Source organism: Periplaneta americana, chromosome 17 (genome assembly GCF_040183065.1).
Source record: "Periplaneta americana isolate PAMFEO1 chromosome 17, P.americana_PAMFEO1_priV1, whole genome shotgun sequence".
Classification (NCBI taxonomy): Eukaryota; Metazoa; Arthropoda; class Insecta; order Blattodea; family Blattidae; genus Periplaneta; species Periplaneta americana.
In genome coordinates, this window is record NC_091133.1 from 85,302,067 (window position 1) to 85,327,402 (window position 25,336).

The 25,336-nt window shown below is 36.9% G+C and overlaps 1 protein-coding gene across 3 annotated transcripts in view; it reads right to left on the bottom strand.

Moving 5' to 3' along the window:
- The window catches only part of cd (cardinal), a 39,413-nt gene extending 15,835 nt beyond the window's left edge, over positions 1-23,578 (bottom strand). Inside the window, exons 1-9 of one of the 3 annotated variants that reach the window (XM_069815584.1) lie at positions 23,451-23,578; positions 18,981-19,110; positions 16,814-16,956; positions 13,822-14,059; positions 10,253-10,473; positions 8,647-8,817; positions 4,007-4,162; positions 2,758-2,979; positions 1,066-1,263 (exon numbers count right to left, since the gene is read on the bottom strand). In XM_069815584.1, coding sequence (XP_069671685.1) covers positions 1,066-1,263; positions 2,758-2,979; positions 4,007-4,162; positions 8,647-8,817; positions 10,253-10,473; positions 13,822-14,059; positions 16,814-16,956; positions 18,981-19,108 — 1,477 coding nt within the window. In that variant the 5' untranslated portion in view covers positions 19,109-19,110; positions 23,451-23,578. The other 2 variants (XM_069815585.1, XM_069815583.1) reach the window with 2 other exon arrangements.
- Positions 23,579-25,336: the final 1,758 nt, after the last annotated feature.

Below are 25,336 nucleotides of genomic sequence, written 5' to 3' on the forward strand. Positions count from 1 at the left end.
TTTCCCCACCTGCTTCTGCTAGCTCCACTGTAAAGACTAGTGGCTGGGCTTTCTTAGCTCTTTCCTGAAAACATTAATTTATGGTAGGAATTAATTGGAAGTCTACGTAATATTATGCAACTGTTTAAAATAACTTAAGTAAAAGGGCCTCGTTAAGTAATTAACTATCACGTGATCCCTCCCCTTTCTACGATCCTGCGACATAACCACTAGGACGGACAGTAGATAGCATGTCTGAGTAATTTTATCTGTGCGGGTCGGGCAGAAGTGAAGACTGAATTTACAGTACTAAGGTACTCTTTTATAGAGTAGGTACAGAATTATTTCAACATGAGTTACTAAGTATGAAGGACGAAACTGGTAATTGGAATTAGATGCAATAGTCTATAGTGCGATAATAGGCACAAAAGAACTGAAGCCTGTATCGAAATGAATGGCCACAATTTTCAAAAATGTGTTTAAATATCCATATTATGATTATTTTTCATTTTAACTTCATTCTCTATGTCGTACGCTAATGTGCTGTAGACAGTATAATATACTCTGCATAATGAATACGTTCGCATGGATAACTCAGTTCGTGAGTAAAAACATTTATTGTTAATACTGTACTGTATTTTGATTAAACAAAACCTAATGAAAATTATCACACTCAAAATCGCGATATTTCCTACTTTATATAAATGGATGAACTACTTTTCTTCCCTCCTGTACCTAGTAAAGTGATTTGTTTGTATTTAAGCCAATATCACTGAACTCTAGTCGTGGAAGGGGGTAGCAAACGGTGTTTCCGGGTCCGAATCATTAATCCGAAGGTATAGCCAGGTTAATATTAAAAATGTTAGTAAAAATAAAATGATGTCCCTGTATAACTGCGTATTTTTACATTAAATAGCAGTACATTCCTCTGGCTTCACTATTCATATTGAAATTACCACAGTTTGATACAATACACAGCACAGGATTCTTTTGTATCAGCTACAAGGGTCGGTCCGGTTTTTTTGCCACTACTGCATATTTCAAAAAAACAAGTTGTATATGCATACAAGAGCGAGTTTCACTAACCTAGCAGTACTGGCAGAAACTCTGAGTACGTGATATGCTGTAACTGCGCCACAACAATGCGCCTGGCCTCTTGGAAAACGCGTTCATCATCCCAAGATGGATTCAGTTCAGCCAGTCTATCCGCGATAAGATTGTGCTGTCTTGCCCACAGAAGATGCATGGTAGTCAAGTGGAGGTTCTCGTTAGCCCTTGGGTCACCTAGCAAACATAAACTAACTCAGGTATTCAAAATTCCCTTCATTATTACTTTATGGCACTGACAAGAAATTATAAATTATCTCATATGAACAAAAATAAAAAATTATCTAATTATATAGCCTATTTGAAAATTAACGTTATTTTATTAGCGATCCTTAGAGAAAATAACACAAAAAATTTTCTCGAAAAGGAATATGGTCTCTCATAAAAAAAACGTCCGAAATTCAGAATAATAATTAGGCTACTCATAATAAAAATTTAAAATTATGCTTTTCACTGTAAATTATAAATAGATAAGCTCTAGGACATAAAAATAACATAGGCCTAAGTGTTTTAAATTTATAAAGCCAACCTCTCTCTCTTCTTCTCGTGGTACTACAGCCGTTTGCCAGCCTTGACCGCCCCAATAAAGCCAACCTAATTAGGCCTACATTCGTTTAAGAAACAGGGAAAGAAACGACTGAAATGTATTAAAGTAGCTTCCGTAAATATACTGTTTTAAAAATAAATAATCAAACTATTCTGGTTGCGAGAGGAACTTTCATAACTTAACTGTGTAATTACTACATTATGCAACGAGCCTGTAATGGTAGTAATTAAGACGCGAGTATGTTCGTTTATGAAACGAGCGCAAGCGAGTTTCATAATTTTCATACGAGCGTCTTAATTACCATTATAGGCAAGTTTCATACGACTTTTTATGCTCGACCATATTTCTAACTTGAAATTATTCATAAGTATTCATGTTATGGTTATGTAAGTGAGGAGCGGAACTGACCTGAATTGTGAGATGTGCACAGGCGCGAAAGTATTGATTTTTTCCGAGGCACGAATATCATTGACCTTGATAGATTCTAGAGAATAACATGGAGATTAGTCTTGATATAACCTGGAAATTGATTTAGAATTGAAAAACGAGATGGCAAATTGAATTTATTTGAATATTATTTACAATTAACGCTAATTATTATAGTAACAGAACATAACCTTCTGCGACAGTATTAGATTTCCAGCCTCCGTGACTTTTCGCTAATTGTCTTTCGATTGCATATCCGAGAATAATCGATACTTGCGGTTTTATAATGGTACTCGTACAATGGTGAGTTCTCATTGTCTGAACAACTGAATTATAATGAATAGGTGTACTTTAATGAGGTGCATTAAAGGGCTACTACCAGGTGTATAATTACTACATTTCGGCATGTTCGAGCATAAAAATTATTATTTATCTATTTCTTATCATATTGTTACTTGTTAGTTACAAAAAGCACAGTAAACATAGACTACTAGAGCATTCTATGTTGTGCAGTGTTGCAGCATTGTACAATTGAAAATTCTTAGAACGAGATTTTGTCAATAAATTTTCGTCTCCATTTTCATCTAGAATTCTCACGATGCATCCCTGGTGCCCGAATTTCGGCAGACATTGTATAAAGAAACCATTATCATTTTGGGACAAAAACTGTCTAATCGTAAACTCTTTATGCCTTGTACCTGAAGCAAAGCAATATCTTCCTCGGGCGTTTTCTTGTTCCTGATTGCATCCATCGGACGGATCTGATGAATATGGAAGCAGGGTCCTTCCGTCGGGAGTGAGGGACATGCGCAGTCGTCCCCCCTGCATGCTGCGCAGCTCTGTTGTCATGTTGAGATTCGGTCCATATACCACAGATCCGTCCAGGAAAGCACTCACTTGATTCAGCTGCTCCCTAGGACCTATAATGAAAGAAATTGTGTTAAGAAGCATTTACATTTTACGTGTTTCGTAACAATTTATTTTTATACCTACTTTGCTGTTGCGAATAATAATAATAATAATAATCATAATAATAATAATCATAATAATAATAATGTTGATTTATAGTTTTTCTTAAGTTATTACTCGAAAGACATAAATTAAATCGCTTAATATGCAATCAAATAAAAATAATTAACTTTCGCGCTAAAATGGAGAATTAGGTACAGCAGCTTTCCACCGTGCCGTTACGATGAGAGCCAATTGCAACTAAGTGCAACTAAGTCGCTAACATATGGACATGGCGATTTATCATCACATCAGTGTGGAAGTGTGTTGCGAGCTTCATTGGCTCGCGGCCGCTAAGGAGTAAGATGCGCGTGGCAGAAAGTGATAGGTAATATTTTATCTTAAATGCAGTTGAGTTCAGATAGAAATGAACCCCGCAGTCGCTCGCTCCCTTCAAACAATGCTTTCCTCCAGAGAGTTTACTGGACTGGCCCCCCTCCACTCGCCACTTGTAGGACATGGTTCGGGCAAATCGCAATATAGCGAACGTAGAAGCTCCGCCCACGACCCCTTCCACTTTTCCCTTACTAGCTCACCAGACACTCTACGTGATAGGAGAGTGTTGTGTCGAATGCACATTTCATGTGGGTGGGGATAACTTCCCCTACTGGCGTTCGCTATATTGCGATTTATCCCATGGTTCGTATCCTATACTCTACAGATTCCAGAAACGGAGTTTAGATGGATGTTTATTGTGTTGTGCATGATGTTTGCGATCAGTGGAGTGGGGCGTAAAACCTTACGATTCGAAGGAAATTAGTACGTTAAACAGGGATAACCTTAGAGATCTTTGATGTGCCATAAATCTAGTTTCCAAGTAATATTAGGACATCGCCTTTGTAGTCTTGAATCGTCTTTGAACCCGCGGATCTCGGATTCATATTAAGTGAACTGTAAGAATATCAGAGTAAGTGGAAGTTGTGTGATCAGGCAACTGACCCAAATTGCAAGCTGGAGCCGATGCGGAGCGCACAAATTCCATGCAAGTCAAGTTGAACTGATGGAAGTAGGGGTCGCCGGCAGCCAGTTGCACAGGGAAGCATTCTGGATGACTTGCCCCACTCTCGCAGCATGAGATGGCACTGCCGTCACCTCCTGAAATTAAGAGCTTCGGACAATGAAGAATATCACTTCGAAACCAGTCAGTCAGGTAAATTCCTCATATTAACACAGTAAAGAAGTTACGAAGTTAATCAGTAATTATACAGGGCGGAAGTGAAATAGCTTTTAAAATTTTCAGAGAGAATTTCTCATGTTGTAGCCTATATGTAACAAAAAACTACAATATCATATTGGTGAAAAGTTAATAGTTTTTTCAGGCAAAAGTGTTTAACAACCTCTTATTCGGTGACTACTGCGAGTAGAATCGTGATTTTTGTCCATATCGATAGGAAAACTAATTAAGAATAATTTATCCCTCTGAGGTATTCCAATAGTGTGGACGGTTTTCGTGTAAATTTAATTTTAAAAACCTCTAATTTCAATCCTCTGCACGCTACAAGTTGGTTACAACACAGCGCCAGAGAACAGCTCATCTACTGTCCAAATTTCACGCGAGGATCCCTGCGAGGGGAGTACAGTCCTTGCGGGGTAAGAGGAGAGAGTAAACGAGTAACTCAGCGTTCTTGAAAAAGAAGGTGGATGGGGGTGATGTCATTGGCCGGCTGGGACAAACAAGATTCAGTCAATGCCCGGCCGGTTCCATGTTGGGGATAGGTTGTAAAAGTGGGGGGAAAACTTGCATTCCTTGCTCGGATCTTCTCGTGAAATGCGGACAGTAGCGAGACACACAGAGTTCGTTCACCTCTTACATCTGTATCATGAGAAAAGCGTGTTAGTGGCGATGTTGCGGGACTACTGAAACTTCAGACTTAATTTTCTAATTAACCGTGCGTTTAATCACAAAATGTAATAGGCTATTCATTTCAGAGTAGGCCTACTCTATCGCTCCTTTGAATCTCTAATGTTATTTCACTTTTATCCTGTATAAGTGTTAAAGTGTGACTTATATAGAACAATGAAGAAAATTTTGTGTTTGAATTCCCCTTCGCTAATGTAAGAGGCATTTTCTTCCCCGTGTCTTGTCCTCGGGCGCAACGATAAGAAACGAAAGATCGAGAATCTAAGTCCTTGTGTTGAGATACCAATGAACATTTTACGCTTAGTGATACAAGTAGACCTAATAATAATAATAATAATAATAATAATAATAATAATAATGTTTCTCTTTTTATTCGTAACGAATGAACAAATAATTATATTTATTCTTTGGCAAAAATAAATAAAAAATAGTAAAAATTCGTCCCTGTTCACCTCTGCTCCTATAAAACCTTGTATTACGGTAGCTACTTGCCATTACTATACAAATTTCATGAGAGAATCCCTCCGAGGGTACGCTAGTAACTCTGTGCCTTTGAAGGAGCAAGTGGATGGGGGTGGGGGTGGTGTCATTGGCGGTCTGGACAAACAAGCTTAGTCAATGACCGGTTGGTACAAACAAGGTTCAGTCATTGGTCGACTGGTTCCGTGTTGAATTTGGTTATAAGAGTGGGGGAAACACTCGCATTTCTTGCTCTGATCTTCTCCTGAAATATGAACAGTATTGTTCGCGTTTCAGGAGAAGATTCAATGAAGGAATGAGAGACTCTCCTTCCCCACTACTACAACAACCAATATCTGATATGGAACCGAATGGCCAATGACTGATCCTTATTTGTCCCAGGGCCAGTGACATCACCCCATCCACTTGCTCCATCAGAGGCGCTAGCTTACCTTCTCCTCTTATCCCGCAAGAACCCTATTCCCCTCGCAGTTTCGTCCCGTCAAATTTGTACAGTACATGACATAGCGAATGTAGAAGCTCCGCCCACGACCCCTTCCACTTTTCCCCTACTAGCTCACCAGACACTCTACGTCAGACGTCTCAATAAGGCCTTCTCGGAGCATTTCCTCCTCTTTCTCTTTTTCAATGTAAGAGTGGAACAAGATGCGGGACCAGTTCGTGTATTTCCGGATGATGTCATTGACCGAACGTTTGAATAGACATCTGCAACCGCTACGATGTTGTGTCCATCTCCGAGGAAAGAATGTCCTTATTACCGCAAATGTATGAAGAAATAAAAGCTTTCATAGGGAAAGCAAAATTGTGGGAGTCGCAAGTTTTAGTGGGTAACTGTTACCATTTTATTAATCTAAAATTGTTACCTAATTTGAATCAAGACCAGTGTAACAAATATAGTAAAGTAGTACTGAAGGACTTGAGGAAAGAATTTGAGACCAGATTTAAGATTTGAATAGTTCTAATTTAATATAATTGTTTGTGAATTTCTAAGATGTTTAGGTTATTTTTAATTATTGAAAAAATTACGAAACATATTATTTAACTATTATTGTAATTAATATATTAATATTAGCGTAACATAAGAATACTTACTTTAACAAACAACAAATTTAATTGTAATTTAATTATTATTATTTAATTGAATTTTATTTTATTAAATATAGTATAAACTTAAAAAAAGAGCGATATCAAAAACCATTTACTAGAAATAAAATATTGTTATTGTTTAGTCAACTGTCCGAAGACAGGTCTGAACCTCACAAGTGATACCAACAAGGCACCACTTATGAGACAACTTGGCCAGGAGATAATGGAGTAAGGTGGCCAGTTCCTTGTGCTTAAATAATTACGGAACATGTATGGTTCTTCATGCTTCAGATGTCTTCTCTTTACTCATTGATAGTATATAATTAAAAAATAAATGTATTATTATTATTATTATTATTATTATTATTATTATTACTGCAAACTACTTAAATTCCTTCCGAAAACAACCGTCTATTGTGACAGTACAATTCAAAAGTGCAGCTTTGTAGCATTTCTACCGCGACAGTTACAACTTAGTTCGCTCATGCTTGTAACATTAATCAACGATCGGCTATCTTCGGGTATTGCGCTTATCTCTTCAGCTGACTACGTTATTTACAGTTGCTCTCTGTAACAACTTTTATTCGTTTGCCTTGAGACGCCTGCTCTACGTGATAGGCGAGTGTTGTGTCGAATGCACATTTCATGTGGGTGGGGATAACTTCCCATACTGGCGTTCGCTATATTGCGATTTATCCCTCCTCACTATTAAAATAATTTTAAGCTTTCTGCTGCGGGACATGTTAACCTACTGTAGTTAGAACAAGGAGTAGGTGGAGTCTAAAGTAGTTCCTTCCTTAAGATTGACGCCTACTCGAAGTATTTTATATCTTATGCAAATCTAGTCTTTCAGGTGAAGCTCTCTGTAAAGCAGATTTGAATAATTTCAAGGGAAAAATTGTTCCGGGGCCGGGTATCGATCCCGGGACCTCTGGTTGAACGTACCAGCGCTCTACCACTGAGCTACCCGGGAACTCCACCCGACACCGTCTCAACTTTTCCCTTTATATGCACACAACTCGCGTGGGCTGACGAAACTCCAGAGACCCACAACGAGTGCACGCAATCTCTGTGTGACTTGGAATTGTGGTTTTCTGTTAACGTACACAGTAACGTATATATTATGCAAATCTAGTCTTTCAGGTGAAGCTCCCTGTAAAGCAGATTTGAATAATTTCAAGGGAAAAATTGTTCCGGGGCCGGGTATCAATCCCGGGACCTCTGGTTGAACGTACCAGCGCTCTACCACTGAGCTACCCGGGAACTCCACCCGACACCGTCTCAACTTTTCCCATATTTTATATCTGCATCCTGAGCCTTTCACTGCGGGAGTGTATTGCGGGCCGATCTGCTCACGGACGCTAAGGGGTAAGATGCTCGTGGTAGAAGGTGTGGCATTTTAGACGATCGTCTTCAAGCAATGCTTTCCCCCAGAGTGGTCATTGGACTACCCCCTCCATTCACTACTTGCGCAAAGGACTTATTTAGTCTCCTATACTCTTCAGACTTCGTCGCCCTGGTCGACGTAGTTATAGCGCTGGCCTTCTACGCCCGAGTTTGCGGGTTCGATCCCGGGCAAGGTCGATGATATTTAAGTGTGCTTAAATGCGACAGGCTCATGTCAGTAGATTTACTGGCATGTAAAAAAACTCCTGCGGGGCAAAATTCCGGTATATCGGCGACGCTGATATAACCTCTGCAGTTGCGAGCGTCGTTAAATAAAACATAACATTTAACATTTTAATTCTACAGATTTCAGAATCGGAGTATAGTTCACACGCTAAAAACGTAAGTGTGTCGCAGGGCCTATCCATAACTCTCTTAAATCTGAGTTTTGAGAGAATTTAACTTGACGGGTGAACTGAGCTGTGAATTTTCATCTAAAAATACACAAATCAAAAGATCGTAAAATCAAATTTATAGGATTCTGAATTTAACCAGTTATTCTTCCAAGTTAATTTATACAGAAAATGGATACGAAAGAATGTGGCTTTTTGTCAGGAGACCGAATGATCAGAATTCCGAGCTACACTACACCCAGTCTTGTAAATTATTGTTATTATTGTCTACAGCTGTGGCTCAGATATCCGGTTACAATTCCAGTTGTCTCAGATTCTCAAGAAAGAAATCCCTAGAGATACGTTTTCCTTGCCTTTGGTTAGGGCCGTGGCTGTGATGTCATGGTCGATGAACTGCCCCCAGACGGCCAGCATCACCGTGAAGTTTGGATCGTCTCTGTACATTGGCCTGTGGACTTTAATGCTAATTTCTCGTGCAGATGGTAGAGGATCGCCATTCGATGCTACTCGTGGTGCTGACACTCCTGAAATGCGTTTAAAATACTGATCAGTAGACTATCCTCCTGTAGGCTATTTGAGATAAATTCAATGACGCAATTTATGACGACGAATACAGTGTTTTTAGCTCAGATTAATGACTTTTTCAAATTTACTCATAAAAATAAATAGAAGAATGATTTGAATTAGGTTTTTCTCTTCCCAGAAAAATCAAGGATACAGTATTTTCTTGCACAAATTTGTTTGTTGACTGGCTTATTTAACTCGGAAAAATCAAGAATATGATGCCTACATTGTGCTGTCATTTATAAGCAAAATTCGTATATTGCATAAAGTTTATTTATTTTGTTTTGCATTATTAAATCAATTGCTGGTTCTATGTTAACTTACTAAAAATCGGCTAGCATTTTTAAAATTGTTATTTGTACTGTTTTTTGTAATAGTATGAAAGTTACAATACTTCTTGCATAAAATGTTTAATAAATAACCTGACTTACTTGAATGGTCAATATCTCGAAAACAGGTTTTTGTTAGTTGGTCTGCTATTGCATAACTCCGTCCAATTTCTGAGCCGATGAAAGACGGACAAGATTTGGAGTGAGAAAATTGAAGGGTTCAGAGCCATAGTGGGCCAAGCGCCATTTATTAAAAACGGAGAGTTAAAGGTTAAAGTTAAGAGAATATCATAGTTTAATGAAGATTGATATATCATTTAGTTTTAATATGTATACTTTATATTACTTGCTATATGTTTCCATTATGGTAATAACTTCATTTAAACTTTGTTTTCTACGGTTTTAGTAAATGGCGCTTGGCCCACTATGGTTCTGAACCCTTCATATCATTCAGACGCTAAATAACCATTGCAGTTGATAAAGCGTCGTAAAATAAACTACAAAAGAAGAGTGATGAAATTAAGGGAAAATCGGAAAGAACGATATTATTTTGACCTTCATCCATACAATTATTCTCGTTCGTATTTTTTTCACGCTGTAATTAAGTTTGTTAAAATCAGCATTGTGATGAACTGGAAAAATGACACTAAAAGAGGAAAATGTTGGTCGGAAGTTACGAGTGAGGAAAAAGTCATAGAAATGTCAAAATAAAGAGTGATATTTTTATAATAAAGATAAACATAGTTGAATGTAAGGAAATAGTCTGTTTTCATTAGTCGACTAACGCACAAGCTCGTTCGACTTATTTGTAGAGTTTATGAACTTTTAATACAATAAAAACAAATCCCCGATTCAAATCAATGAGGAAAAGGGGGAGTAAAAACAAAATGTACGCTGCGCACTTCCTTGCAAGGAAATTTTGGGTCTGTGAAAAGAATCTTATGTGAGCTCCAAGCCGGTTGGTCATTTGCCTCATTCTGTTGATGGGCATTAGATAAATTTTGAAGGTGGAGCCGAAAATGAACGTAACCTAATAGACATAAATCTCCTAATGGGTGCTTATTACCGTCTGCGTAGTCGGGTGGTGAAGTCCTCCTGAATGGACGCAGCGCTACGCCCCATGACGAGGGATGCAGGCGATTGTTGCACGATCCATCGGCAGACCTATATGGGGTCGGAGGACAAGATGTTACTATGTCTGCACATACATTCTGAGGGATCCAATCCGCTTCTATAGTGGGGCCTCTACCCACAGTTCCTCTACTTCCTTGTGGTCGACCCATTCCTCTGGAAAGAAAAAAAAGTCAGGATTTGTATAGTCATTCTGTATTTATTTATTTATTTATTTATTTATTTATTTGAAGTCTAAATATTTCAGAATTGACTATTCTAGTGCATGGTGGAACATCGCTCAAATACATGTTCAACCATAACTTTGGTCCAAATTGAGCGAATCAAGTAAATTTGGGCTCAATCGATAATACGTAACGTCCCGAGTGTTTTAAGCCCAAGTATGTTATCGTAGCTCCATTAGATCTCGAGATAGTTCAGTTTAAATAAAAGATGAACATAGACCTATTTACCAATTATTTTAATATACTGTATATGGTCAGTCCCAGGAATCTGTGAAGTAAGTTTGCACATGTGGGCGAAGTGAATGGGCGGAGTCTATCTGTGCCGGAGTGTATTGCGGGCAGTACCAGCTTGAGGCCACTAAGGAGCAAGATGCTCGTGGTAGCAGATGGTATTAACAAAAAGTATGGCCAGATTTCTTAATGTCTATAGATCCCCTCCCTTCAAGCTCGCTTCGTTCAAGCAATGCCTCCCCTAGAACTGTCATTGGTCCTAGTCTCCCCACACACCACATGCGCAGAGGTCTTTTTTCGTCTTTCTATTCTACAAATTCCTGTGACGGACCATTGATAGATTACCACCATAGGTGTTGTATTAGTACTGTCCAAATTTCACGAGAAGATCCCTGGGAGGGGAGTACAGTCCTTGTGGGGTAAGAGGAGAGGGTAAACCAGTAACTCGGCGTTCTTGAAGGAGCAGGTGGATGGAAGTGGTGTCATTGGTCGGCTGGGACAAACAAGGCTTAGTTAATGGCCGGCCGGTTCCATTTCGGAATAGGTTATAAGAGTGGGGGGAAAAACTCGCATTCCTTGCTCGGATCTTCTCGTGAAATGCGACAGTATTAGTAGTTGTAGTTGGAGTAGTAAGGGAAAGTATCGAAGGGTATCAAGATAAATTTATAATTTGATTTCTGCTGGTATCTCACTAGCAGGCCTCAAAATCGTTGGAGAAAGCCTACAGATACTCGAAATTCACAAGCGTATAGTCTAATCGTTTTCATAAAAAAAAACCATCCGCAGTAGGCCTACTTGCAAGTTCCTGAAACTCAAAAAATCCTAAAATAAAACCTCATTATTTTAGAACTAAGTCGATCATGAACAAATTACCATACTACCTAAATAATTATGAAGAGGTTATGAGCAACATTAACAATAGCAGCGTTGAAAAATTAGTAGAAGAAATATTAAGAGAGGTGATGGGTGAAATTTCTATTTTCTACATTTTTTTAAGCTATAACCTCGATCTTTTGTTCACATAGACCTAATCACGGTGTGACAGATTATGTTGTGGGGAAGTTTTATTTCTGTGAGTCGATTAGTTTCTAAGTCATTAACAAAAATATTTTGAAAAATTTGTGTATTTCAAAATAAAATATGTCGTTCAGTTTTTCAGTAAAATGTTTCAATTATTTTTCCAAGACCAGTAGCATATTTAGAAGAACGTCAGATATTAGTTTTCCTTTATATTTACTATAAAAGAGTGAAAAATTTGTATAACCGCTGCATACCTATAAAAAAAAGTCGTTGTCTTACGTTCTAAGCTAGCAACCTCACAAAATAATAGTAACAACAGCATCAATGTGATTTATAATATGATTAGTAGTCTTGCAACTACATACGTTTTGTATATGATGCAAACCCACATAACAAACTGTCTCTAGGTATGTCACAAGAGTGACATTTATTGGAACTATTTCGTGAATAAAATAAAAATGTAAATAATATATCCCTAATTGTTAATAATTGTATATTTATGAATACTTAACCAGAGTACGAATTAAAATTTTTGATGAGGTGGGGATAGAATCCTAGATAGAGAATACCACACATAAAATTATTGTTATCCTCATTCGATACGGCTCAACGCTTGGTTGCACTGAGTTGCTTGTCTTGCATCTTGTTCAAAATAATAATTATATCCAAATGCACGCTTAAGATAAGATGTGTAATTCTAAGTTTTTTATTGTCAGCTTGCCGGTAATGATAATACATCAATATTATTTTCTTTGCTTACTTTATACTATACTACTTTATAAAGTATACTTACATTAAAACAGTTATGTTTTGTGAGGGGGGGATAACTTAGAAGTTATCCCTGACAGGGATGTTAATATGAATTTATGAGAGAGGATAACGTTCCAACAGGGGGGAAATCCCCCCATCCCCTGTACTTAACATATTCAGACATTGTGAAGTGGAAATAGATGAATAACGATTATTGCAATAAAGAAATTGAATGTTATTCAGTAATGTGAATTGAGAAAAGAGAAATACAGGTTTAAAAATGGTAATTACATGTACTGCTCTTATCTCTTGTTATTATAACAGAAATACGTTTTCATTATGTGCTGAAATAATTTGATTTAAACATTTTATAGTATAATTGACAATAACCTGATTACTAAACTAATTAAATGAACAATTTTTTATGAAGGAGTGTCACTTTCTTTAGATACAATGAACATGGAATTAGAAGATGCAGGTGTGGAAGTAAGATTTCGCACTTTATTTAGTACAATGGATTCATGCTCATCGATTTACATGGAAACAGTTGGCGATACTGATTAAACAAAAGAACGACCATGCGATAAATTGATAGTGATAAATCGAGCTGCAGAAATTATCGCGATGTATGACTGTGATTGGTTGGAATTCAAGATTTCATTACACTTCATTGGCCGAAAATGGAATGGCGTCATATAAACGAAATAGTATAATAATGGAATATTTACAAATGTAATAATGGTCTTAACTTACACTTTTATGTTATTCGCCACGTTGCAGGTGAAATAGACACATTGTAACGTGACGCCATATGTGGCATTCATGATTTTAACGAAGTTAATTGATATGTCAAAATCAGGTTGGAACAAAAGAGTCGTTTCATCCCATTGAGCCCGTTTTTAAATTATGGCTGATCCGCGATCTCTGTACAATGCATGACAAATTCCACATTATAATTCACATATTCATATGGTTTGTGTTCTATAAAATTCATTATTACATATTTGTAATAACCCTGAAATATTTCTCTTTGACATAAATATACGGGTACTAGAAAATCGGAATGCAGAATTAATATCTATTACAATAGAAGACCATAGCTTCTGATGTAGCCTATATAGCAACACAGTAGGCATATTGTTAACACTGAAGTAAATTTTTGAATACGCAGTTCATAATTTCAATTCCTAAATAGTAATTTTCATGCACAGTCCTTTTGAAATACTTTTCAGATATATTAAATAGTCAAATCACAACAGTATATCAATATCAATATTACCTTCCGACAAGATGTCTAGTGGCGAGATCCAGCACATAACCCACTCTAGACAATTTTGTCGCCTCTGCGCTGGTTCTCACTGCCATTTGGTGCCTGTAGGACGGAGAGTTCGCATCCAGCTGAGGTCCGATGGCTTCAATTTTGTCGCGATCTCTCAGTCCGGACTGTCCGACGTCCAGTGCCTCCTCTAATTCGGCCGCAGAAGGAGCTTGCCCAAACCAAGACGAATTCTCGACTTCTGCAACATAAATTGTTAAAGGTAGTGACGCTGGAAATTGTAGCTGCAGCTGCATTAGGCCTAGATGTATTTGTGTTATGTTTATTTCATGAGCAATCGGAAAGTGTCTTCTTAAACTGTATCAAGTCTGCACACAATGACGTTGGTGAATACCAAGCTTTCCGATAACAATATTTATTTATGAATACTAGTCAAACGTTTCTGTAAAAGCTTTTCCGACAGTTTTGAACGGTAGCAAACTATCATAAAAATTTGTCCATTATATCATATCTTTTAACGTAGAATTATGTGTATGAACTAGGGTCAGTATAGGAATAGCACTTCGGGCTATACGACATAATATAATAGTATACTGAGCGCACCTTCCGCCTCTCCTCTGGACGACGCCACGCGACGTCCGAAAATTGTGTCATTTCCTGCCGCGCGTCAGCATTCCATTCGGTTTGTACCAGATTCTGGTAGACGTAACACATTCGCGGTTTGGTGTGGTTGTAAAGTGTTCGAAGAAATCTATCTAATAAACGGAGAATTTGCTTTATTCAACGCGGAATTTACGTGTGTAACTTTCTTATGTTTCTATGAAACATTTGGCAACATAACTGCTACTGCAATAACTATAGCAATCGCGGCCACCCATCACTTACCTTCCCCTCCCCTCTTTTGTACTCAGTCACAAGCACGCAACACTGTGCCACGTTACAAGATTTATTTGAACGATTTTCACAATTATTCAATTTAAGTGTGTGTGTGTGTGTATGTGTTTGTTTTCTTTTTTCAGTTAGTTGAACGCAACTGTATAAAAATGTATTTAATATCCATCTGTGATTGTCGTATTGTTTTCAATGTCTCCCAGAAAATACTCAAAAGCTGTTGTTTAGAATTGTGCAAACTTAATTGCATGCACAAACTCGGTATTTGTCATATAATAATAATAATAATAATAATAATAATAATAATAATAATAATAATAATAATAATAAAAGGTAAAGGTAAAGGTATCCCCGTAACATGCCATGAAGGCACTTGGGGGGGCATGGAGGTAGAGCCCCATGCTTTCCATGACCTCGGCACTAGAATGAGGTGGTGTGGTCGGCACCACGCTCTGACCGCCTTTTACCCCCGGGAAAGACCCGGTACTCAATTTTATAGGAGGCTGAGTGAACCTCGGGGCCGTTCTGAAAGTTTGGCAACGAGAAAAATTCCTGTCACCACCTGGGATCGAACCCCGGACCTTTCAGTCCGTAGCTAGCTGCTCTACCAACTGAGCTACCCGGCCGCCATAATAATAATAATAATAATAATAATAATAATAATAATAATAATAATAACAATAATAATAATAACAATAACAACAATGCTTTATTTTTTCTGGCAGAGTTAAGGCCGTGAGGCTTTCTCATCCACTCGACCAGATTATAAAAAGGAAAACATGATAATATATTACAATGTAAGGTAAAGGTATAGCTAAGACAAGATCTAAACAGAAAAAATATGCATAGCCTAAGCCAGAGGATTATCGAACTTAAATACCTACTTAAACTAAATGACAAATTAATCGTATCATACAAAGGTAAATTTTCCACGAGTTCTTTAATACACGACTGCATCACATTCCTTTTTGTCAAGTTATCTCGACCAGAAATCAAGTTTCTTCATAAATCCTTTGAATTTATCCCTAGTTGTTGTTATGTTAACATCTTGACCTTGCGAACTACTATTCAAAGTGTTGATGTATTAAAAAATATCAGCAAAGTAGGCTACTAAAAATGATGTTCATGTAATATTTTGTGTAAATTTTATACTATATTCTCCTAGTTCGATCATTCTTTGGACGGCATCCACTAATTTTGAGTAAAATTATCGTTGTTTTCGATTTTACAGGGATTTGTATTTTTTTCGAATGGGGTTAAATACCCAACCAATTTAATAGAGGGAGTCGCACACAGAAGTCTCACTCGAAAGTGGTTCGCCTTTTAAAAAAGCTTGGGAATCACTGTTCTAGAGCATGCTTAAACTGTGCACATACGGAAAAAAAACTTCAAATAATTGGTACCGACAAATTTTGTGTTTCTAAGGCATTGTTTTAGCCAGGAAAAATATGTGGAACATTAATTTCCAGGTAACCTATGTAAACACTGTTTCATTGTAATAAATACTGGCTGTTCAGTTCAAAGTGTGTCATGGCTTGCTGTATTCCGTCATGTGGCTAGCCGATGAGCCTAGAGAATTCAATCTTCCTACACTTCCGCAGAAGCGTATTACCTAAATGCGAGAGAAGTTGCCTAGCAAGTACGGCGTTCATTCTGAAGAGTACGTACCGATACGTACGCTAACGCCGGTAGTGGCAGGAATGTGAACTGTTTGGAAATACGTACTGTCGGGATATGGGGAGAGGGTTAAGACGATTACTTCCGTATTTGTTGACATTAACTTCGACTGTCAACATGGGCACGGAGCATTTGATTTGTGTTGTGGAATGTTACCGTACGCAACCGATGATAACAAATACCCTGCGTACGACTTGGCCGCGCAAAACACAGTTCGAAAGAGGTTATGGTAGCACACAGACCGTACAGACCGCCATCTGTTGCTACGACGTTCAAGTTATACCGTACACGTTCTCAAGTTCAGATTGAAGAACGCCTTGAATAATAGGCAACTTCTCTGACATATAAGCTGAAACTCGCTTCAAATCGGTGACTCAACAACAGTGACGTCATGACACACTTTGAAATGAACACCCAGTATAGTTACCCGGCAGAGGATAGGGAAGAGCGAGGAGTGATATGAGGACGTCGTCTGTAGAGCTGTTGTCTGGTTTACTGCTGTTCCTGGCTGCTTCTGCCTCGTCCACAGAGTACACCACGGTGGCTACCAGCGCTACCACGAAGCACGCTCTGTAAGAATAATTTAACAAGGCTTATTGTTATAGATTCTTGCTCAATGTAAGCATACCTTGAACAAGGAAAAAACTCTGAAAGTTTGTTGGATGAAGAATTAGAAAAAATTGGCGCACATACCCTGCGCTTCAATCAACAGATATAGGCCTACTTCTCAGACATCGGTATTTTCATTAATATAAATGTAGTTTTTCAAGACCTTTATTTACTTTAAGGTGACATTCCACTAAAAATGACAACTTTTTTCCTAATCTTTTTTTTTCAATCAAATTTTGAGAGCATTTTTACTATGTAAAGGAATAACAAAATAGAGATTTGATTTTTTTTATCTCTTCTTTTTAAGAATATTTTCAAACTCAAGTTTTTAGTAGAAGATCTCAATTTTTAAGCTTCTTTTTTATTACATTCACAAGATATAGGGGAACATTGCTATGCATTCATTTGATGAAATGTCTCATTTATTCACTTTGAAAAAATTGTTTGAAATTTTAAAAATGTTATTTTTCCTATAATTTATGAAAAAATATTAATGAAATAAACTAACAGCATTTCTCACAAAGTAAATGCATAGAAACATGCAGCTACCTTATAAATACTTGCAGTAAAAATTTCATCGAGATTGATTAATACAATTTGGCATTAAAAAAGATGATGTTGAATCAAGAAAAATAAACTTACGGAAAAATGGATTTGAAAGTAAAATGAATATTTATGTAAATTAAAACTATCCTCCGCTACATTCGTCTAGTAACTTCAGGGAGCCAGCTTTAGAAGAAAAAGATACTAGATTTATAATCAGAAATTTGTAAAAAATAATTCTTTGATGAAAAAATAATTTTGACAACTCCTTACAGCCTTATTAAAAAAATTAAACATATTTGTAATCAGATTTGAACTAAAGCCATTTGGGGTATGAAAATACACCTTCTAAAGAAGTGAAATAGCCAATAATTGTTTTTCTGACGCATGTAGAATTGCAGCGGGTCCTTCCTGTACAGCTCCAATACTACTTGTCCTTCTCCTGTTAGCCAAATGTAAATGATACATGAAACCATCATACACCAAAATTTGTTTCATCTCCTGTGAATTAATTTAAATATGCCATACTTTTACTTGTAAATTTCGATTGAATTTTAAAGACGACAAATTCCTAGCAACACTTCTAACTTATTACTAAAGTTAACTTAACAATTCATAAATTCTGACTTTGAAGAGAGTACCTATTGATTTGTTGACTTTGGACTATCTATCTATGGACTTTTTGACTTTTGAAAGTTACACAACGCAGAATTGCACGCATTGTATTCTTAACCTGACATAATTAGGAACATTAAATCCAGGCGTTTGAGATGGGCAGGGCATGTAGCACGTATGGGCGAATCCAGAAATGCATATAGAGTGTTAGTTGGGAGGCCGGAGGGAAAAACCCTTTGGGGAGGCCGAGACGTAGATAATATTAAAATGGATTTGAGGGAGGTGGGATATGATGGTAGAGACTGGATTAATCTTGCTCAGAATAGAGAGCGATGGCGACCTTATATGAGGACGGAAATGAACCTCCGGGTGTCTTAAAAGCCATAAGTAGGTAAGTATTGACCAAATTTCCATTGGACTTGAAAAGTTTTGGACATTTCTCCTTGGGCATTGTAACTCTGAATCTGTAATATAATAAGACTTTTTCACCACATGATTAGCCTATACACAATGCTTAGACTTTCTGACCTCTTAACTCAACCGATACTTACATAAAGACTAGGACATAAAGAGAGCTCCCATCACGAAGTGAAACTTTTATAGCTGATCGTTGCATGACGTCACTTCTTACTGTTACACATAAAATGTTACATTTTTCCCGTTTATACCTCCAACAAAAACGTAAGTTTTTAATCTCGTAAAAAAGTCTTCAGGAGGTTGGTAGGTTGTTATTTGGTTTGCAGAAACATAGATATTCATATCATCATAACACTGATTCTAATTTTCCACGTTCTAAGACATGTAGTAGGTATTCCTAGAGAACTTACAGAACTGTAGCGCAGACACAGCACTGGAACTGGCGAACTTTGTTCCTGTACACACGACCACTGTTGAAGACATATTGAGGGTCGTATGATGTCACAGGGGCAGCTCGTAGTGGCGTACGCTCCGTCATTTCTACGTAGTAAATATCAGAAACGATTTTAAAAAAATATTTGGTTTAAAAGAACAAGTAGAAACAAGTATTTTACCATAAATTCAAATCGTTGAGGCACTGCTTTCACGTTGCAGAACACTATGGTCATTCTACATGAGGGCTGAAACCGACGTATTAGTGTCACTAATGAGTCTTAAGACCCAGATTTGTATGTAATTACTAAGATTCGGATAAAGTAGCTGTATCGGGATAGGCTGTATAGCTGTATAGGATAGGGCAGTGATGTCAAAGCAAGCGCATTTTTCTGACCTTGACGTCATGCGCGGGCAGCAAGCGCTAAGTATGGAAAGAGGAAGGGTTGTGTATATGAATAAGCAACCTGTTGGATTAAGAAAACAGTGGTGCACAAACTTCAAACGGAACGTGAAATTTTATGTCATTATTTTTAAATGGCTTCTTTCTATTTAATATTAGGCTATCTATATTGTCTGTAAAACAAAAGTACTAACACTGATTTCTTAATATTTCACTTGTGTTTTAAATCTTAATAACACAATAGAGAGTTAAGAAGGAATATTCACTTAAATTCCATAGTAGTATAATATTATACTGTATTAAGTGGATGAAACACATCATTCATAAAGAAAGTGATATTCCAAAGAAAGAGATTGAGTATGACATGATAAGTTGGAATTGATATTGATGGTATCTTTAGCCTTACAAAAGTAATCAATAAACTAATCAAAACAATATTGCAGTACAAAGCAAAGTTACCTAGGTACTGTATCTGTTTTAAGTGTAACTAATATTACATAACAAAACTATTATCGCATTATGCTTTTAAGGTGATATTTGTGAGCAACTTCCTATCATCAGAATATTAAATTATTTTCTCGAAATCAGCTGAAGCTATAGAGCTGACATTTTTACAACACATGGACACGTATCTTTTGCTTATGATGTAACAGTAGTTGCTTTGTTAATTCATTTCCTTACAAACAATTTCCATGCGAATATTTTCAAAATTTTCAATAGACTATCTTCAGTAATAAGTATATACGGTATATTAGATTTACGAAAACATTCTGTAAGACTACTAAATAAATAGGCCTATACCTGAAAATTTCACTTTTCTATACGAAAAGTTGAGAAAATATTTCTTTTGAATAAAAAAATCAAGCTTGTGAAAAATGAGCATTAAAATTAAAACTTACATTCCTATAATGCATTTATAGTTCTCAGGCAAATCTAAAAATTAACATGGATACAGTTTTAATAAGTTATCTTCCCTTTATCTATTGAATCAGTGCTGGCCATCCCTGAATATAGCTCGACCAAGCGGCATATACCACCTCTTTCGTCTGTCTCTTTCCTTTCCGCTGTAAAGCGCTCAGGCTCTCCTGGGCTCTAAAGCGCGCGCTTGCTACTGTGGGCATCAATTGACATGCCTGGGATAGGACCTTTACTTCCACTAGCTTTAAATTATTTACACCATGTACACTATAATTAGCTATAGGCCTGTTTAATATTTACAACATAGTAAAGAATATAGACCTACATTGATCAGTCAAACTTGTCTAATTCGAATGTTTTTAATTAGAAATCATGACTAATTCGAACTTTTTCGCGACATTACTATACAACGTAATGTAAAAAAATATATCGTCTGCAATTTGATTTCAGCGAAATCCAGTTCCGAAATAACGAAAATCAGCCCGCAATATAGCACGAGCGTACTGTCTGTCTTCAGGTGAAGAAGAAGGCCAGAACATCCTGAGAAACCATTGCATACAATCACCCATCCTTAGGCCACACCAGGAATTAAGGTGCTACGTATGTTGAAGAACAACAAAATGTGAGTGAAACGACTTTTCAATCGCTCAATAAAAGAATTTTGCATGAATCAAAGATTGAAAAAAAAAAATAAAAAGTATAAAGCATTCTAAAAATCTTTGAATGTCCTGTATTTTGACAAATGTGCAAATTATTGAATAAATAATTTTGTTCTTACTGTATTGCATTGATTTTTATATAAGAGGTTCCGGGTACGGTTCCCATGGAGGCTCCATCAATTTAGTTGGTTAATTAGCACCGTTTCTTTAAAAAATCGTTGATATATTTCAATCAAAATATCTCTGCCGTAGAAAGTAAGAAAACAAATTAAAACTTCCGTATTTCGAAATCTTAAATAATTCGATTTTTTTAATGGTCCGTTCAACTTCGATTTAACCAGGTTCTGTTCTGTTATATTTACAGTACATGAGTCTGAGATGTTGGATTAATTTTTAAAACTATATCTGCCTAGTAAGTGATTTAACATTTCGAGTTCAGAAACTAGTTTGAGTTCTGAATTAGACAAAAACAATTAATACATTAAGTAATTAATTTTAAGAATTACTTTACTCTTAAGTTTTATCCAATCTAACTCGTTATTAATAGAACAATTAGATTTTCTATGTACATCAGTAAATAACTTACTTTATACGACATAGGTACCCAATTTCTATGTATAACACATTACAGTGAGTCGCTCCCTATTCTGTTGTAATCCCACAACACCGAAAGAACACACAATTCACACTACAGCGTTATCTGTCCTTTCCACAAAGCCTTCTTAAGCCAGAATCAACTTACTGTGACACCTCGTGATACTCTGCTGTTTGAGACTTGCTCAAGACTGGTGCAAGCCCGCCTGACCTGTTTCGTAGGGCTTCGGTTTCATCGAACATGCATACTCTCGCCCTTGCAAGCAACACAAAGGCAATAACAGAAGATCGATTTACACTCACAAAATACAATCAGTGTCATACACAATGTCGAAAACAGAGGAATTTTAGAGTATATTAGGAGAACTTGAACAAAACCCGATCTAGATATGTTTTTGACAATTATAAATGTGGCGAATTTCATAGTTGATTTAACGTCATTATATAAATAAAGAATATTTCGGATCAGTGATATCATTATACTGCAAGAGAATAATGCAACAGTTGTGAAATGAGCTAGGAGAGGAAACCGAATTACTGTTGTACACAGGGGAGTCAGTTGCAAATAGTAGTAGCGATCTTTACTTTTAATCAGACTCATGAAGCTATTAATGCAGGACATTATTATCTAGGTGTCAAGGTATCGATGTACACACAAGAGAAACAAAGAAGCAGCAGTTACAAAATGGCGGTACCCCTACACGAGTGTACCATTGTCGAGCAGCAGAAGGTCTGGCAGCAAAGGGTATTCATAAAAAAATGCTACCCATGTATGGTGAATACTAGTTGTCACGTCAAGCTGTCTACAATTGGGTGCAGGAGTTCTCTGAAGGGTGGACAAATATCAACCACAGAGTCTGTCGGCCAATGCAGATTATTATTACTCGCAAAGTAATTAGAACTCTGATTTTAGGCACTTAAAAACTAACTTTTACGCACCTAAAATAGGCCCTGAATTGATCAAGATAGGCACTAAAAACATGGATTTAGGCACCTAAAAATACAATTTCAAGCAGCATAAAAATACAATTTTATGCAGCTAAAACGTAATTTCTACCATACAAACTCTAGTAACTATAAAAATGCAATTAATTAGTGAGTATTACGCATTACGGTACACAGTGACAAAAACATTAAAAAAATGTTTGCGGTTATAAACTTTATTTTTGTTAAGTCTTAAATTATGAACTCTGCTACGTAATTTTTAATGAATTCATCGGTCTCATTGCTCTAAGGCTGCTAATACATAAGCGCTCACATTACAATTAAATTAATTAATTTACCAATGAATTTTAATTAACACATTATTCATAATTGACATTGTAATACATAACGTTTTTCTCTCATTTTCTACTTTGATACTTTGCCTTAGAACCATTCTATAAGCGAAAAAAAATTCTCCCCAATGATATCGAAGCAATGAATGCATATTTGAATCTAGCAATCTAACTTAATTAAATACTAATAATACATAATTATATTGCAATACTAGCGTTCGGCACGGATCTGGATCACTTCAAACTGCATGCACGCGCGTTACGTGACCTTGAAGTGGCGTGATATCAGCCGACAGCAATTCGGCCCGCTTTCTCGGCCCAGGCCCGAAGCAAACGCTCTGTATTTTGTTGTGTCTTAATGTATTATTTTGATTCTTGTGGTAGTGATGTCGTTTAGGGTAGGGTGCAGTGACGTGATATTGTATTATTAACAATTTAAACTGTTAATAATAGTTAAATTAATAATACGCACTGTATAACACAGTTTAAATTATCCTAAATATTTTGTGACACTATGTGCCAGTAAATTTGATGAACAAAGCACATGTATAAGAAAAAACGTAGGCTACTATACATATAAAAGTAGTTTGTACTTACCGTTAGAATGAACCTGAATAGTCACGTTTCAGAGAGGAAGCAGCTATATAGAACTTCGTTCGTCTTCGTTGGTATACGCCCCATTCGAAGCCTCACAACTCAGACGAAGCCAGACTTCTGACTTCCAACCCTATGCAAAGAGATCCTGTACAGCCACTGCGAAAACTTAGAAAATTTATAACAAAGAGTCTTCTGCTATCACTCGAGTTACAGATTCAGTAGACCAGAGTTAAATTATTGGCATTAAATCTCAAATTTATCTTCCTCGACCTGCAACTATGCAGTCTTTCTCGTCTAGATATGATCCTGCGTTGTGTCAAGCAGTGGTTTTGAGTCAAACAGTTTAAAAAAAGGTAAATCAGGAGGTTTCTCTGATTGAGAATATCTGATGTTGATTCAAAACTTTTATCTGGATAATGATGAAACGTGTCAAAGGACCTAATTCTTGAAGGTATTAACTGTGGATTTAATTGTAAAATAAGCTACTGTTATAGTTATGACTGTTACGAGTAAAGCAGTAAAATCATTGTTTATACACAAAACTAACCTTCTAAATAACACTTCTTTTGCAAGCAATAGATAAAATTGTTAGGCCTTATATAGCCAATGATAATCTCTCGAGTCTTCCTTTTGTCTGTCCCTGTTTTATTTGTTGTTTCTATTGCAGCATGTTGATTTTCATATCAGTATCTCTGTTGCATTGTCTAGTCCTTCGCCTGTTTGTGCTTGTTAGTATTGTTTTTACGTAGAACGAGAACTACATCTTTCTCCTCACTAAGTATGGGGAGGAGTAAGGGAATTGACCGTCACATAAAAATACAACCCCTCTTATTCTCATAGTATTTCCCTTGTTCTCATTGCCTTCCCCATTTTCTCCTTGTATTTCCCTTGTCCTCGTTGTATTCCCCTTATTCTTCTTATCTTTCCTTGTACTCCTTATATTCCCTTTGTTCTTCTTGTATTCCCCTTGTTCTTCTTGCATTTTCCTCGTTCTCCTTGCATTTCCGTTGTCCTCTTTGCATTTCCCTTGTTCTCTTTGCATCTAACTTGTTCTCCTTGCATTTCCTTTATTCTCTTTGCATTTGCCTTGTTCTCCTTGCATTTCCCTTGTTCTCCTTGCATCTAACTTGTTCTCCTTGCATTTCCTTTATTCTCCTTGCATTTGCCTTGTTCTCCTTGCATTTCCCTTGTTCTCTTTGCATCTAACTTGTTCTCCTTGCATTTCCTTTATTCTCCTTGCATTTGCCTTGTTCTCCTTGCATTTCCCTTGTTCTCCTTGTATTTCCCTTGTTCTCTTTGCATTTCCCTTGATTCCTGCTTGCATTGCATTTGTTTCCCTTGTATTTCCCTTGCTGTCCTTGCATTCTCCTTGTTCCCCTTGCATTTCTCTCGTTCTCCTTCCATTTTTCTTAGTATTCTTATTTTTCTTGTACTTTCCCTGTTCTTCTTGCATTTCACATGTTCTCTTTGCATTTCAACAGTTATCCTTGTATTCCCATTGTTTTCCTTCCATTCCCCATGTTTCATTGTGTTCGTCATGTTCTCCTTGTCTGTCTCATCTTTTCCTTGCCTTCCACATGTTATTGTATCCATCTTCTCCCCCTTGTATTCCACTTTTCCCCCTTGTATTCCACTTTTCCCCCTTGTATTCTACTTTCCGCCTTATATTTCACTTACCTGCTTTGTATTCAAATTTTCCCCTTGTGTTCTGCCTTTTCTCTTTGTATTCCCAGTTTCTCCTTATCCTCCCTTTTTCTCCTTGTCTTCCCATTTTCTCCTTGTCTTCTCCTTTTCTCCTTGTCTTCCCCTTTTCTCCTTGTCTTCCCCTTTAATCCTTGTCTTCCCCTTTCCTCCTTGTATTCCCCTTTCCTCCTTGTCTTCCCCTT